At 30.2% G+C, this 15,393-nt stretch overlaps 1 protein-coding gene across 1 annotated transcript; it reads right to left on the bottom strand.

Moving 5' to 3' along the window:
• Nucleotides 1–2,818: 2,818 nt before the first annotated feature.
• Nucleotides 2,819–5,509, bottom strand: LOC129945062 (uncharacterized). The gene is made up of 7 exons (XM_056054723.1): nt 5,281–5,509; nt 5,095–5,219; nt 4,835–5,023; nt 4,158–4,284; nt 3,886–4,106; nt 3,519–3,675; nt 2,819–3,336 (listed from the first exon to the last, which is right to left on the bottom strand). Exons 1-7 carry the CDS (start codon nt 5,507–5,509, stop codon nt 2,981–2,983), a joined length of 1,404 nt encoding a protein of 467 aa, XP_055910698.1. The 3' UTR covers nt 2,819–2,980.
• Between the last annotated feature and the right edge of the window lie 9,884 nt (nt 5,510–15,393).

Genomic DNA, 15,393 nt, shown 5'->3' on the forward strand with positions numbered 1-15,393 from the left:
GCATCGAAGGGGAGTGGAGGAGAAGATGGAACGACGAACTGTACGGGCTGTACAGCGACGTAGACTTAGCAAGAAGAGTAAAAGTCCAACGACTAAGATGGCTGGGTCACGTAGAGCGCATGGAAACCAATGCTCCGGCCCGGAAAGTCTTCGAATCCGCACCCACAGGACAGCGCAGTAGAGGAAGACCGCGGATCAGGTGGCGCGCACAAGTGGAAGGTGAACTCACCCAACTTGGAGCGCGAAACTGGAGACATCTAGCTAGGGACCGAGCTAGATGGAGAAGTTTGTTTTGTGAGGCCCTAGTTCACACAGGACTGTAGCGCCACCTTAAGTAAGTAAGTATGTATACTAGTATTACTTTTTTCGTAATTTTACTATTTAAAAACATGCATTGGGCAACGTCGCACTTAAGGAGCCAATGCTTATGTACTGTTTAACTTTTGATAAATATTATTGGCAGTTGACTGAGCTTGTTTTGAAAAATGTGTAGTTCTTCGAAAGCGCTATTGGTTGAAAGTAGGTATAATTTTTTGGAACAGTCTGATACTGAAATTAATAACAACTTATGCTTAAAAAGTCTTACGCATCAACCAGTTTGCCACAGGCTATACTGGAACCGAACTTTAATTTCAAATTTTAGGCGGGAATGGTAAAAGTTACTGTATGGTTTATTAAAATTTAACTAATCCTTAAATGTAATCGCAATTTGCCACTTAAGAAGCTTAACGTAATACTATATTACAATCACTCTTTTAGAAGTTTCTCTTTTATGTTACCTGTACTACATATACACTCAGAGAAAAAATCCCATAAATCCAATGGGAAAACCATTGTTTGAATGGTTTTTTACCATTAAAATTAGTCAATGGTGTGTATACCATTCCTTCAATAGTTTTGATATTATTAATTTAATGGTGTGTTTGCACTATTGATTTAATAGTGAAATACTATAGAAGCAATTGTATTTCCTATTAAATAACATTATTTTAATAGGGCGCGTATTATTGAAAATCTATAGTATGTGACCATTGATTCAATAGTATAATAACATTTCTTAATTTCGAAATTCGAAAACAAATCTGACTTCGAATATAATGTAATAGTATAGCACTATTGATTTAATATTATAGTACTATTGATTTAATAGTATATTACTATTAGTTCAATAGTAAAATACTATCAATTTATAGTAAAGTACTATTAGTTTAATAGTAAAGCATAATTAGTTCAATAGTATAGTACCATTGTTATATACTACTGTAATATTGATTTAATAATATACTACTATTGATTTAATAGTATTGCACTATTACTTTTATTGTAAATTACTATTATTTCAAAAGTACATTACCATTGATAAAATAGTATCGTACCATTGATTTAATGGTATAGTATCATTGATTTAATACTAAAGCACTATTGATTTAATAATATACTACTATTAATTTAATAGTACATTACTATCGGTTTAATAGTACAGTACTATTGATCTAGTAGTATTGCACTATTACTTTTATAGTAAATTACTATTATTTCAATAGTACATTAACATTAATAAAATAGTATCGTACCACTGATTGATTTAATAGTACGGTATTTTTCATTTCATGTATTGTTCAAATGATATGATTTAATAGTTGATAAAGTTGAAAAATAAAACACTTTTTTAGTTCCAAAATTAATTTTTATTTGCGAATACGTATACTTACGTACATATACTTAAATGTTTACCATATCCTTTTTGAATAATAAGCTCATAAGAAAAAAACAAACAGATTTAATTTATAAATAACATTAATAAAAAATTTATTTTCCAAGTTGTTTACATCGTACTTATCATAGAAATTAAAGTATAAAAATTTCCGTCATATCAACATGGATAAAAAGTCTCGACGTTTTTATCATTCTAAAGAACTTAACTTAAAAAGTATTTGTATTAACATTTTTTTAAACAAACAAACTAGGTCATTTTAGACCTAAACACTTTTAATCCATTCTGTAAATAATGAATGTGGATTGGTGGACTATTGAATTCAGTAACAGAGTGCAAAGAAATTTTTTGGTGGCGGTTGTCTATTACAAAGGCCTGTATATGTTCACTGAAATATTTTATGTTCCACTCCTGACATAGAAAGTAATATTTTGATTCATCAATTAATATTTTTTGAATTTCAAAAAGCTGTGATTTTTCTGCAATTTTAGTTAAAAAGAAATGTTCTTTGTATGTTTTTCCTTTATATGTTAATTTTGATATGCACTTCACTTCGCAATGACCAATGCTTAGATTATTGTAGTTAATGTTTTTATAAGAAAGTTTTAAATTGTGTGTATAAACTGATTTTTCATCGAAAATAAAAGTATTTTCAAAAAAATTTTGTTTAACTAGGGTATCAGAAAACTTAAGACCAGCTTTGAACGCAAGTGTGTACGAAATATTTACTCTTGAATTCGTAGCTTTTGCAGACTGCTTGTTTAGTCTATGCAAAGCTTCAAATCGCATGCACCATAAGATTTTAAGTGGTCCGCACTTTCGAATTGCAGATGGATAATGCACCAGAAAGTGAAACTTTGGTTTCAAAGGCTAAAATTAATCAAAAAGCCAATGATAACGTATTTTGAGTAAAATTAAGTTTTTTAGGAAAGATAAAATATTAAGTATTAAATAATTTAAAGAGTATATAAGGTAGTAAAATTAGAATAAGAAAGAAATTCACTTTGTGATTAATGTTATAAAGTCAATTACAAATAATATTTAATGTGCAAAGAATGTAAATGTTAATGATTGAATGGAGATCTACCGTCTTTTAATAATAAAACTAATAAAGAATTAAATAACTTTGCATTCTGTTACAAAAAAGTTTTTTTTTACTGACGCAAACTACATGTAAGGCTATTTATATTAGCATTTGGTTGGCAAGCAAAATTGTAAAAAAAGCTTTCAAGAAATAAATACAATTGCTTACCCTCTTTCGGATAATTAAAATTTAATACATGAAAAAGGTTTAAATGTTGAATCTAAGCATTTAAGCAATGTAGAAAATTTGTACAAAACGTCATCATAGTAACTGTAAAAATATTCAAGTTCTGTTTTTTCTTTACCTATTACTATAATGATCGGTTGCAATGTTAGTCCCTTCGTGTGGTATTTTTGGCGTAAATTTTCTACTTTGACCGTATAATCAAGAATCGAAGAGCAATATAAAAAACAGGAGTCCTGGGCATCCTTAATTGATGGTTTCCATTTTGATTTCTTTGATTCATTTTTTCCAACAGATATTATTGGTGGTTTTAAAAGGACATGGATTGAAGAGAGAATAAAAAAATCACGAGAATCTGAAATAAACACGAAATATTATTTGTTAAAAACATGGATACGAGTTTGAAAATTTAAGAAATTTTGTTTGAATAGGAGATAAATGGTAAATCATAGCTTTATAAACATTATTGGGCTTTCACTGTTGATATATTTTGTGCCAATCCCTATTTATAAACAAAAAATAAACATGATATCTTACTTGCATCAATATTTTCAAAATTCTTTAAAAATGCCAACGATGCTTTATCCTTTAGTTTTTGTTGTAAAAGTGGAACAATCCTTGCAGTAAATGAAGGCCAGAGCTGAAATAGTTGCGATCGATTGTTGGGTTTCAAAATTTCATAGTCAATTTCAACCTGAAAAAAACAACCTTATTACTCGTAGGCAATGGAAATATCTTTCTTGAGGCTAAATCCGTTGGCCGAATACAAACAAATGTTAAAGATTAATCTTTTGTTGTAACGAAGGTTACCTCATTACAACTATAAAAATTCAAGAATATGAATTTGAAACATGTTACAATTTTTATAATTTATTTTGGTTATGTATATGTTATGAAAACTTACAAGTGTATGTCCAAGAGAATGTTTGAAGAGTGGCCACTCTGAGAAGATATTTAAGGAATTATTTTGAATATCTCGATGTCTTTGCCTCGCTACTTTCTTCCATCTTTTTTGAACTTCCGACCATGGTTCATTGTTGTGTTTGAGCCAAGCAATAGTTTCTTCAATTTCAGAGTTATAGGGAATATCCGCTTCATTTAACTCGGGATCAATTTCTGTTGTGTCTAATAAAAACATTTTAAACAAAATTTAAATGAGCACTACGCTGTTTTTACCATGATCTTTGTTCTCACTCACGAGTTTCCTTTTGAAACTTTTCAGTTTGATTCTAGCGTTAACTGCCTTATCATGAAGTTTACCGGTGGGATTAAGGCCGTGACCTCTTTTGTGCATATAGTATTCCTGAAAAAATTGTTTATTACAGCTATATAAATGGAGCATAAAAAGGTGAATATTCAAATGGTCGAGCTTAAATATGTTTATAATTAAAGTTTATATTCAAACTATTTTATTATTAATACAAGTTTGAATGCACATAAGTGAAAATTTGTTAACCCAACTTTTTATAAAACTAGCCTTTATATAACGAAAAGTTAACGAACTTATTTTAATGGGAGTATAAATCCATATAAACAATAATGACATGCATGTCTTTTTTGCGGTAAATTGAAGATTCAAATACTTGTTTTAATATGTTTGAATTTTGTTTTGATATCTGTATACGAGTAATATAAATATCTCTTTAAAAATATACATAGCTGTGTAAGTTTTTATAAAAATAAGCTACCTTGCTTTCAGATGGAAAAGTTAAATTAATAGCATTAGTAGCCGCTTGAATTTGTTTCATCGTCATTCCCTTATTTCTGCATGAAAAACTTTCAACAATAATAGAGACTAAGGTATTCTTATGTATCTCGTCTAAACAATTTTTTTGTTTGTAGTTATCCAATACACCCTGGCCTTTTTCTGTTGTTTGTAAGAGATCTTGCAGTGTTATATTATTAAAAATTTTTGACTCATCCCCAAAAGAAGTAGTTGATGATGTTGGTGAACTTAAATCACTGTTAGCTTCAGTTGAATTCTGGCTTAAACATTGAGATTCAATCCAATTTTTACAAGCGTCAGAAACGTTTTTAGATGACTTTTTAAACAAAACGAACAAAAACATTAAAAAAATATTAAAGTTAAAATGTTTAGACTATTATATCATACTTTTTGTCTATAAATATTTAGATGAAATTTAAATTTAGCTCTTGTTCCCAAAAGAGGGGCAGGGAATAAATCATTTATTTCTGATTCAGTAACAAGTAGGAGACTTTCAATATCAAATCCATTATCTAAAATTAAATAGGATAGAGTTAAGCTTTGGAACTATGTTAGAAAAAAGTATCTCCACACCAATAAGACGCTTATAAACCATTTCATCAAATCCAAATTTATCGCAAATTAATTCTTTCATCTCATTTCGATCTTCAATACCTTCTTCTAAATCAGCGGTTAATGCATCGATAATAATTGGTTTTTCCTTTGAATACGCATTTTCTTCGATTATGTTTATTGGGGTTTCAATGACAAATTCATTTTCCGCTGCAACATAAACCACCTCTCCAATTTCACAGTTATTCATGGCAACTACATATCAATATCAAAATAACAATTAACACTCACTTTAATAGGAAATGCGGTAGCAGCCTGAAAAATATACTCACTTTTATATTATAATCTTGAGACAATGGGGTGAATACTATAAAAACTTAACGAGACTTGAAAGCAATTTTGATTGTGTTTGTTTTATATTATTTCAGGGAATTGAAAAATGATCACAGGAAACTAATCTACTATGAATTAGTACAAAACAATTGTTTTAAACATACCGGATTTAGAAAGGCTTCTAAATTATATCTTTTTTTAAATTTACTCTTTTATGAGACTTGCAAAGATTTTTATTCACTGGCGACTGTGCCCGAGGACTGTAGCGAAACAAATGGAATGGCAAAGTTTTTGCCAATCAAAAGCGTGATTTCAGAATGTTAATGGGATATACTATAAAAACAATGGGAAAAACTATCAAATTAATGGGGCGCTACTATTGGCAGCCCGAAAAATATGCTCACTTAATGGGATCTACTATTATAATCCCGAGATAATGGTGTGAATACTATAAAAACTTAACGGGACTTGAAAGCAATTTTGATTGTTTTTGTTTTTATATTACTTCAGGGAATTAAAAAATGATCACCGAAACCCAATCTGATATGAATTATTACCAAACAATTTATTTAAACATACCGGATTTAAAAATGCTTCTAAATTAAACAATATTTTTAACTTTACACTTGAAGCTTAGTTAAATAAATGCAAACATTTTTATTCACAAGCGACTGGGCCCGAGGACTGTAGCGAAACAAATGGCAAAGTTTTTACCAATCCAAAGCATAATATCAGAATCTTAATGGGATATACTATTAAAACGATGGGGAAAACTGTTAAATTAATGGGGCGCTACTATTAGGAGCCCTAAAAATATGCTCACTTAATGGGATCTACTATTATATTTTCTTAGACAATGGGGTGAATACTATAAAAACTTAACGGAAATGTGTTAAACTAACGGATGTTTCACTGAATTAAATGAACACGTGGTATTTCTGAAAAAAGTTTGCCGTTTGTGCAAAAAAATGCCTAAATGTTTGGATCTTTTGTTTTTTAAGAGTTTCGTAAATTGCATTTCTAAAAGCAATAAAACCACCAATCTCTGACAAAATTAAAAGAAAAAACGGCTTGATATTAAAACTACTTTTGCTTTAACTAATATATTATTATTTCGTAATGCATTCATTATCCGGTATATTCTTTAACTTTGTGTATTTTAACAGAATATTGAATATTAGGTTAATGTTTAATAAAATTGAAACTGTGTTATGCGATACAAAATAAAAGATAGCTTAGTTATAAATAAAATTATCGTAAGATACCTTATCCATATTAGTTATTTTATATTAAATTGCATGAAATCTTACTTACCTTAATAGAACATATTGCGATTTATATTACCACTTAACTTTACACAGTAACTTTAAAATTAATTTTGAATAACTTGAAAGATATCAAAAGGTAAAATATGCAAGCCAATTTGTATGTTTATGGTAAGGCTTGTTTTTGGAAGAAATATATGTATATTGTTTTAGCAATAATAACTATTTTAAAAACAAAATATCATTGTAGGTTTTAAATATTTTTTTAAATAATAAACAAGTTATACGAATCTTGTTTGTTGTCAGAATCAAAATAACTTAAAATTTATCAATCATTTTGATTCCAAGAAATATTTCAGGGTCAATAAGTATTTTGGGCGTAGAAGTAACAACATTGAAATATTTCTCCATGTGTCCGTACTAATATATTTGTGTAATTTCATATTGAACATTCATGAAGAAATAGTTTGTTTGGATAAAAATTAAGGGGTTTCCGTTTTTGACGTAAATTACAAATTCCGAAATTTCGGCTAAACCTTATAAATATAAAATAAAGCCTCAAAAATTGTGACAAATATTCTGAAAATGTTGATGTAGTTTATGTTAAAATTTAGTTTTAACGCTTTCGAAAGTAAAAAGCAACTTTAATTTTGTTTTATTTCAAAGATTTTTTTTTGGTGCGAAAGAGTTTATGTCACGTATTTATTTTATATACCATGGGAAGATAAGTACACTTCTTCTGATTTAATGTACCTAATCGAAAAAGAATTGAAATAGTATAATAATTGTATACTTTGCTAATGAAATATCTTTCAAAATCTATACTTAAAATCAAATTATATTATCAAGCCAATACTCTTCAAACTATAGTAGGTACATACCATTACATTTTATATTTATTTTAAATGAGTTCCACTATTAACCAATAAATATTTCGAAATCCGGTTTCATTTTATCAGACGATACTATCAAAATTATAGTACATACTATTACCTTCAATATGCTAAATCTTATTAATTCTTGTGTTTTAATGGGTTCCACTATTAACCGATAAATATTTCGAAATTCGGTTTCATTTTATCAGACGATACTATCAAAATTATAGTACATACTATTAGCTTCAATATGCTAAATCTTATTAACTCTTGTGTTTTAATGGGTTCCACTATTAACCAATAAATATTTCGAAATTCGGTTTCATTTAATAAGACGATACTTTAAAAGTAATAGTAAATACTATTGATAGCTATGGTCCGCATTATTAAAAGTGTAGGTTTATAAAAGTATGGATACTATTGAAGTTGTATAGTAATGAACTATTAACATAATGGTACGCGTTATTAGATATTAATAGTAAAAAACTATTAAAACAAAGGTATTTCCAATTAAATTCATAATATGGGCCCCATTATTGTTAATAGTTTCAAAACTATTGAAACAATAGTTCCAAAACCATTAAATTCATTAGATTTCATAGTAAAAAACCATATTTTACATCAATGGGCGTCCCATTGAGCAGTCTATAGGATTTTTTCTCTGAGTGTAGTATACTCGTGCATATGTACCTAAAAATAAATCTATAAAATACGACTATCGTCGTCAACCTCAGTTCTCTAAACTGCTTCCTTAAAACTTGAGATTTCTTCAGTCTTCCTCATTTTAGTGGTATATTGGAAAATAAAACTTGTCGCCGAGAATAGGTACAAGAAGAATAAAAAAATACCAGAGGAACTATAACCAAATCTTCTGAAAGTTACCTCATTTCGGTTCCTTGTTCAATGTAACCCAAATGGAATATTGTCAACGATACTGATGTCGGATATCCCACCAAAGAAAGTAGGTATAGCGCAAAAACATTTTTAATCACGTCAGCACAGAAACTTCGATTTGAGATCTCAGAGAATACAAATTGGTAAAGTAAAAAAAGAAAGAAAAAACGAAAATTCTGGAAACTAAATGATTGCAACACAAACGAAGAACAATCCTTTGAGGAATTAAAGCAATTTGGGAAGGAATCTCTATGCTACTTGTCTATATATGCATACACAGAGGTATAAAGAAATGGGATATGTTCCAAGAAAAGTGTACCCATCTGGGCTTTTGCAACTGATTTTGTTTGCACTGTCAAACCACGTGGATCTCGATGTGGAGCTCTGAGTGCACATCTCAGTCTTCAGTGTCACTAGTTATAGTCCTGCATTTGGGGAAAGGAAAAATCTTTGAAAGTTGCACTCAAGGACGAACAACGAGCAAGGAGTGCACATGATATAGATTCAACTCAACGTTTGCCGAGCAAAGCAAAAGCGAGTAAAATCACGATTCAAGAACTTCTCTCATTTCGTTTGTTTTTGCTTCTTGTATGCCAAGGAAACAAACAAATAAAAATGTTTGTTAGACAAACAATCTCGTCATCACCCGCTGCCCGCCACCCGCCGCCACCTACCGTCGCGTCACCATCGCGTTACAACCGTATCGTGCAATAGTAGGGTTTATATGTGTTTTTTAATTCATCTTCATAAGATTTGTATACAGGAAATGGTAACCAATATACAAATTACATTAATTGAAATGGTAATAGTATAAAAATAACAAAGTAAAAAATCGAAATTCAATACAATTACATATAAATCACAAATCTAAATTATACAAAATGAACAGCATGTAAAAAAGCATTTAAAAAGTCAAAAATGTATTCACTATTTTTCAGGTGCGAATCTCTATTAAAGGTTGCACTTCAAAAATAGTGAATAAGACCAACTTTCAAAAATTTCCCTTATTGCATTTTACAAATTTCAGCAGATGGTCATGATGCCATCTAACAAAGCGAAGCCCAATTTCTTTACAATTTTATTTTTTCTGCTTCTTTTAGTAAAAAAACGTATTTTTGTATTGCTTCGGAAAGGTACCGCTCATAGTGTTTTTCTAATTTTCTCAGCAACTTATAAACTGATTTTAATAATTTTTTATTAAGGAGCTCTTATATTGCTACAACAATTTTGATTATCAAAAATGCAATTTTCGTTTGTTTTGATTTTTAAAAAAATATTGCATTTTTTTTCAAAATTCTATATTTCAAAAACGGGTCAACATTTTCTTATGAAATTCAAAGAAGATCGTATGTATATTTACAATCACTAAACAACTGCATACCAAACATATTTTTAGAACTAAATTGAAAAATTGTATGTATGTATACAAAATTTATTTAACGATTTTCAAAAAAAAATTAAAATCAAGAGTTTTTTTAGTTATAAAATGGTATTAAAATTTTTGAAGAAAAACTTATTTTTCAGGTAAAATTTTGAATGTTAAGTTAGATTTCTTTAAATTATTTTACTTGTATTAAATTTAACCCCCTCGCATCTCACTGTGCATAAGCCCGAAAGGGCGCATTATTTTGACAAAGTTTTGATTATATTCCTATCTTAAATAAAATAATAAAATCTTAAACGCACAACAGCCTGACTGTAAACAACACATGAATAGCAATTTCTTGTACCTGTTTGTGTGCTTGTATTTTTTTTAAACTTTAACGAAAAAAATAAGCTAAACGTAATGACTCCATGTTTGCGCTGAAAACTTGCGGAAAAGAAGGAATATGATTGGCTTGTAGTCATTAATTCATTAGCATCATAAACATATCTTTATCTACCTATCTGCATAAAACTGAGCACGCCAATGAACTATTCTTTATCCGTTTAAGACAAATACCTAACTACACAACCAATAGGCGATCGCTTTACAATTTAAATATACATGTTCTGCCTCTTTCTTATCTTCAGATAATTTATTTTCCATCCTGGTTCTTCTAATATGAAATTTAAATAAAATTATCCAAAGGAAAAAGCTTTGAACGAACTAGTTGAATACACAAACAATTGTTTTCGTTGTGTATGCTTACAAGTATTTTTCATTTCCGGGATAAGTTGTCCTAGGATGAGTTGTGTCTTGGGATGAAACTAGCTTACCGACACAAAATGGTGTGTATTTGATAAGTTCATTCAAATACACAAACCATTTCCCCTAACAAAATATTTTCGAAGTATTTTATACTTTTATTATAATAAACGGTAAAGTTTTTTTGAACAAATTATAAATTAATATTCAATAAAATGCATTTCGCATAGTATACGGACAATTATCTTTGTTTTGACACCTTATTTGTTAATAATAGCTCCGTATGACAGCCGAAAAATAAGACGTGCTATCGAAATAATATATACATATGATGATGATTTGTCCAGACTAAATTTTTATTCAATCATTAAACAACTGCATAACAAAAATATTTTTGATAAAAAATATAAATATACAAAAAAATTAATTTAAATAAATATGTGAAAAATATATTTATTTAAATAAAACTGGTCTAACGATTGTCAAATAGAATCAAATGGTATTTTGAAGACAAACTTATTTTACAGTTATATTTTAAAACCTTATATACCTACATATTTAAACAGACTCTTTGCATTAAGCAGCAAGTTCGTGCGATCCAGTCGTGTATTTTATTTAGAGTGCAATATGATCAACTGCTTAAAATTGTCTTTAGTTCACTTTTGTAAAGTGCAATAAGGCCAAGTATGCTATTACTTGGTGGAGAGCTTCACTTACTTGAAGTAAATAAGTGAGTGAATTTCCAAAAGGACGCACAAAACAAGTACAAATTTCAAAACTTCTGCAAAATCTTGAACGAAAACCTGACGTTACGTGTCATTAATAAACATGGTGAATAAAAAAGGACCAACATGACTTCCCTGGGGAAAAACCAGATTGAGCAACAAAAGTTTCTGAAAGACAATTTCTAAATTTTACTTGGTTTTATCTATTTTTAAGGTAATATTTGAACCAAACCAAGAAATAATTGGCGTTTATAAGTTGGACAAACACTTTAGAAAAAATAGTGTAAACAGTCAACTTCAAAACCATGTTTTAAAGCTGTTGAACATTTTTTAGGTACGAATCCGTGTTGCTGTTCCTAATTGAGAATTTCACTTTAAAATATTCTCATAAACAACTTATTCAGAAAGTTTAGAAATTTAAAAAAGCTTTGCAATAGCCTTGCATTTGTTATTTACAAAGAGTAGCATAATTCAACATAGAACGAAGATCTTCGACATTGCTTTCTTAGTAGCCCACAAAATTTTTTTCTTTGAGTGTTTCCTGATCTGCTTATAGTAATATCATAACCGAGAATCAGCTTCTTTTTTTATTATCTTGGCTTAATGACATTTTCTTTTTGGCAATTTACTATTAAAGCTTCAACATTTATATTTTCACTTCATCATCACTTTAATGTTGGTATTGTTAATTTTAATAAAAGCATTAGCTTCATAACTACTTCTCAAAATGTACGCGAGTATTTCCTACCAAAAATAGTTTTATTTGAATAACTTAAGATGATACTGAACCCTTTAGTATCGAAAAGCCAAAAACTTTTAGCATACACGCACAGCACACGAATCTTAAACAACTTGTTGTTTACTATTTTGCCAAAAAGTCAAAACCAGCAACAAACACTTAAAGTCTACAACTCAGGTTACTGTCCCAGCCACAACCTCCATTCACCTCTGGCATAATACAAAACCTTTCGCCAACCTTCATTGTCATCGTCGTCGTCAGTATAGACAAGGAAGCAGGTACATACCTTTTATCTATATATATATATAAATAGGCAAGGGTACTTTGTTTATGTCACCTATCGTGCTATATATGTATACTATAAATTATTACACGACATCTAACATGGTGACTTCAGCTTATTATCCTGCAATGAGTTATCGGTGTAAGATTGTAATTTTTGTGCCTTATTTGTTGTTGTACATACCCATCCTTACCTACTCTACAAGCTCCAAGTCCTTTTCCTTTGGGACTTGAGAGTTTCTGGGAGGAACAACAGTTATCCTATTGAGGAAATATCCTATACTCCTACTTCTATATATCTTTACCATCTCACTATAGACCTTATATGCAAATGAATCATTAACATACATACATTAACCTAAGAGTTATTGCATTTCTTCATACAATTGTCCTTGACTTTCGTGTACATTTCGTCGACTAATCCTGTTTGTATGTATATATTCTATACAAGTTGAGAATAAGGATCACTTGCAAATGCGATGCAAACAATTTGTAAGAATACAAAATCCGCCTGCAGATATTTTGGAAAAACCTCTTCATTTAACTTTTTGCTTTGTCTTGTCTTGTCTTTAGCTTAGAAAGTAGTTATATAAGGACGTGTAAGGATATGGTATTATGAAACAACAACAACAAAACTTAAATACTCCTATTCGAAGGAAGCAGCAAAATTAGGAAGAGCAGGTGCACGCAGCGCACTTCTGGTGCGCCGGAGAAAATTAATTATGAAATTTTAGTTTCATCATACAATCCCCGCTGCGCCCGCCATCTTCATATCTCTCTGGAGGCACGACTCTGGGGAAAGATAAATATTTTAGATGCAGGATCCTATTTGAAGGAGTATAAGTCTGATGTCGCTTAAAACGGGAAATCAGAAATGAGGCTTGGAAATATGTTTGAAATGTATGCATTAACGTGAATTGACGTACGTAATGTAGGTAGATATAGAAAGGGTGTTGCAGATCCAAAGAAGAATATATGCTGATGGTAGTCTTAATGATTGTAGATGGGGTGTAAGAGTATTATGAATGTTTGGGTTACCTATTATAAGTTTAAATAAACTATCTTAAAAATATTAAAATATTATAATGTTGTAATACACGTTATTGAAAAGTTCAAATTTGATTCTAGATAGAACGTATATTAAAGGTAAATGTCAGAATTTGTGTTTTACTAGTTTTGTACATTAGAATATTGGGCGAATTTAGGATGGATCTTACCAATATTCCTGTTTTAAGAAGGAATTGCTATGTCACATATGTGCACACTTTTTTAAAATAGGCCAACTGTTTTCGCATTGATTGAAACTTAAATAGGGGAAGATTCCGATCATTCGGAATTTTATCTTAACGAATTTATAGCTCTGTCTGACTGTATTCAAAGAATTGCTGCCCATTATCCTCACAGTAAAATCAATGTACACAATTTTTCTTGGCTGTGGTTTTCTAGCCAGGCAACACCTGAAGGAAGGTATGTTGAGGTATGTGCTGAGTTATATCAATTAGCTCAGCTTGTCCATGAGCCAACTCGAATCCCTGTCGTTGCAGGTCAATTCGCCAACCTCTGACCGTAATAAATACTGTAGGAAACGGTCTCATAAATTGCATTACTACCAACCGCTTATTTACTATTCCATTAAGTAAATAAAACCAAAACACAAAATTTTCCCAACTTATTAACAATATTTTTTTTATAAAAAAATAAAAAAAGAATTTATTTCTTATAAGACACGAATATAACATCGCATATAATCTAATGGCAGAAAAAAAAATAAAACAAAAGAACAATGACTTTCGTCAAAAATCGTATTCATGTTGCTCATTTGAACACAACGCAAACTTGCGCATGAAGCTTAAAACCATTATGTCCATGGTATAAAGTTTCAGTGAGTGTGACGTTTGGGAAAAATAAACCAATGTTCCGAGCCGTCCCGTACCAAATTACCATTGGTATCCGGCTTCGTTTAGATTCCTCATGTACCACTGTAAAAGAAATTCTGAATTGCAAGCTCTCGTGGCGCAAAAGTGCGCTTAACCAATTCTTTTACCCTCCAGACGTCAACCGAGTTAGTTTTTCTTCCATCGATCAGTGGGCTAGATACAAAAAAAAAGTTAAAGCAAAGTAAAATAAGGAAAAGTAAAATAAATTAAAAGAAAAAAAGAGTAAACTAGAAAAAGAAATAAAACTAAAACCAAATCCAAAAAAAAAAAAAAACGAAAGATAAATCATCCCTCAAAAGTCAAAAAAATAGGAACTCGAATTTGAGTCCTACACCGAGGTGTGAAAGGAAAACCTCGCGGTCTTGTCCTGCAGAGGCACTTAATTTCCAACACGAAACCTGAATTTCAGAACAAAAAGGATTCTGAGCAGTGAACCAGATAGAAAAAGTTGTCTCACAAATAATCTGAAGACAAACTAGGAAACATCTTTCAAGGACATCTATGCAAAGAAAATTCAAGTGCTACAGACAGGTTCAAGATCTTCAGTGTCTTTTTCACCACTTTACGTCAAACACTGTTTTGACCTGATCAATTGTCCCAAATAGGGATTTATCCAATAAGAAGTCTTTCGCACTTCGGGCCATCAAGTGGCACCAACGTGGGAGAATCTTTTGGACTCCGGGGGGATACAATTCTTTTCGGCCACATGTTACAGTCAGTGTATCATTAAAAAGGAATAATAATTATAAAAGTGCTAAAACAAAGGAAGAAAAAGAAAAGAAAGGAAAAATTAGGCAGGAAAGAAAGTTAAAAATAAAAGGAAGATTAAAGTACCTAAAAAGGAAAGACCTAGGGAAATTAAAGAAATTCAGTATGGTTTAAAGAAACTAAAGGCTGTTAATTAATATTAGAAAATAGTGCTAAAAAGGAGGTAGTTTAAACAAAAAAAAGAAAAT

The sequence above is a fragment of the Eupeodes corollae genome, chromosome 2 (assembly GCF_945859685.1).
Source record: "Eupeodes corollae chromosome 2, idEupCoro1.1, whole genome shotgun sequence".
Taxonomy (NCBI): Eukaryota; Metazoa; Arthropoda; class Insecta; order Diptera; family Syrphidae; genus Eupeodes; species Eupeodes corollae.

Excerpts from the sequence above, each read along its gene's own strand:
- LOC129945062 (XM_056054723.1), bottom strand. The coding sequence starts at position 5,509 with ATGAATAACTGTGAAATTGGAGAGGTGGTTTATGTTGCAGCGGAAAAT. Across the intron at positions 5,024-5,094 it reads TAAATATTTATAGACAAAAA|TCATCTAAAAACGTTTCTGA; the intron begins GTATGATATAAT and ends TTGTTTAAAAAG. Across the intron at positions 4,107-4,157 it reads GAGTGAGAACAAAGATCATG|ACACAACAGAAATTGATCCC; the intron begins GTAAAAACAGCG and ends TGTTTTTATTAG.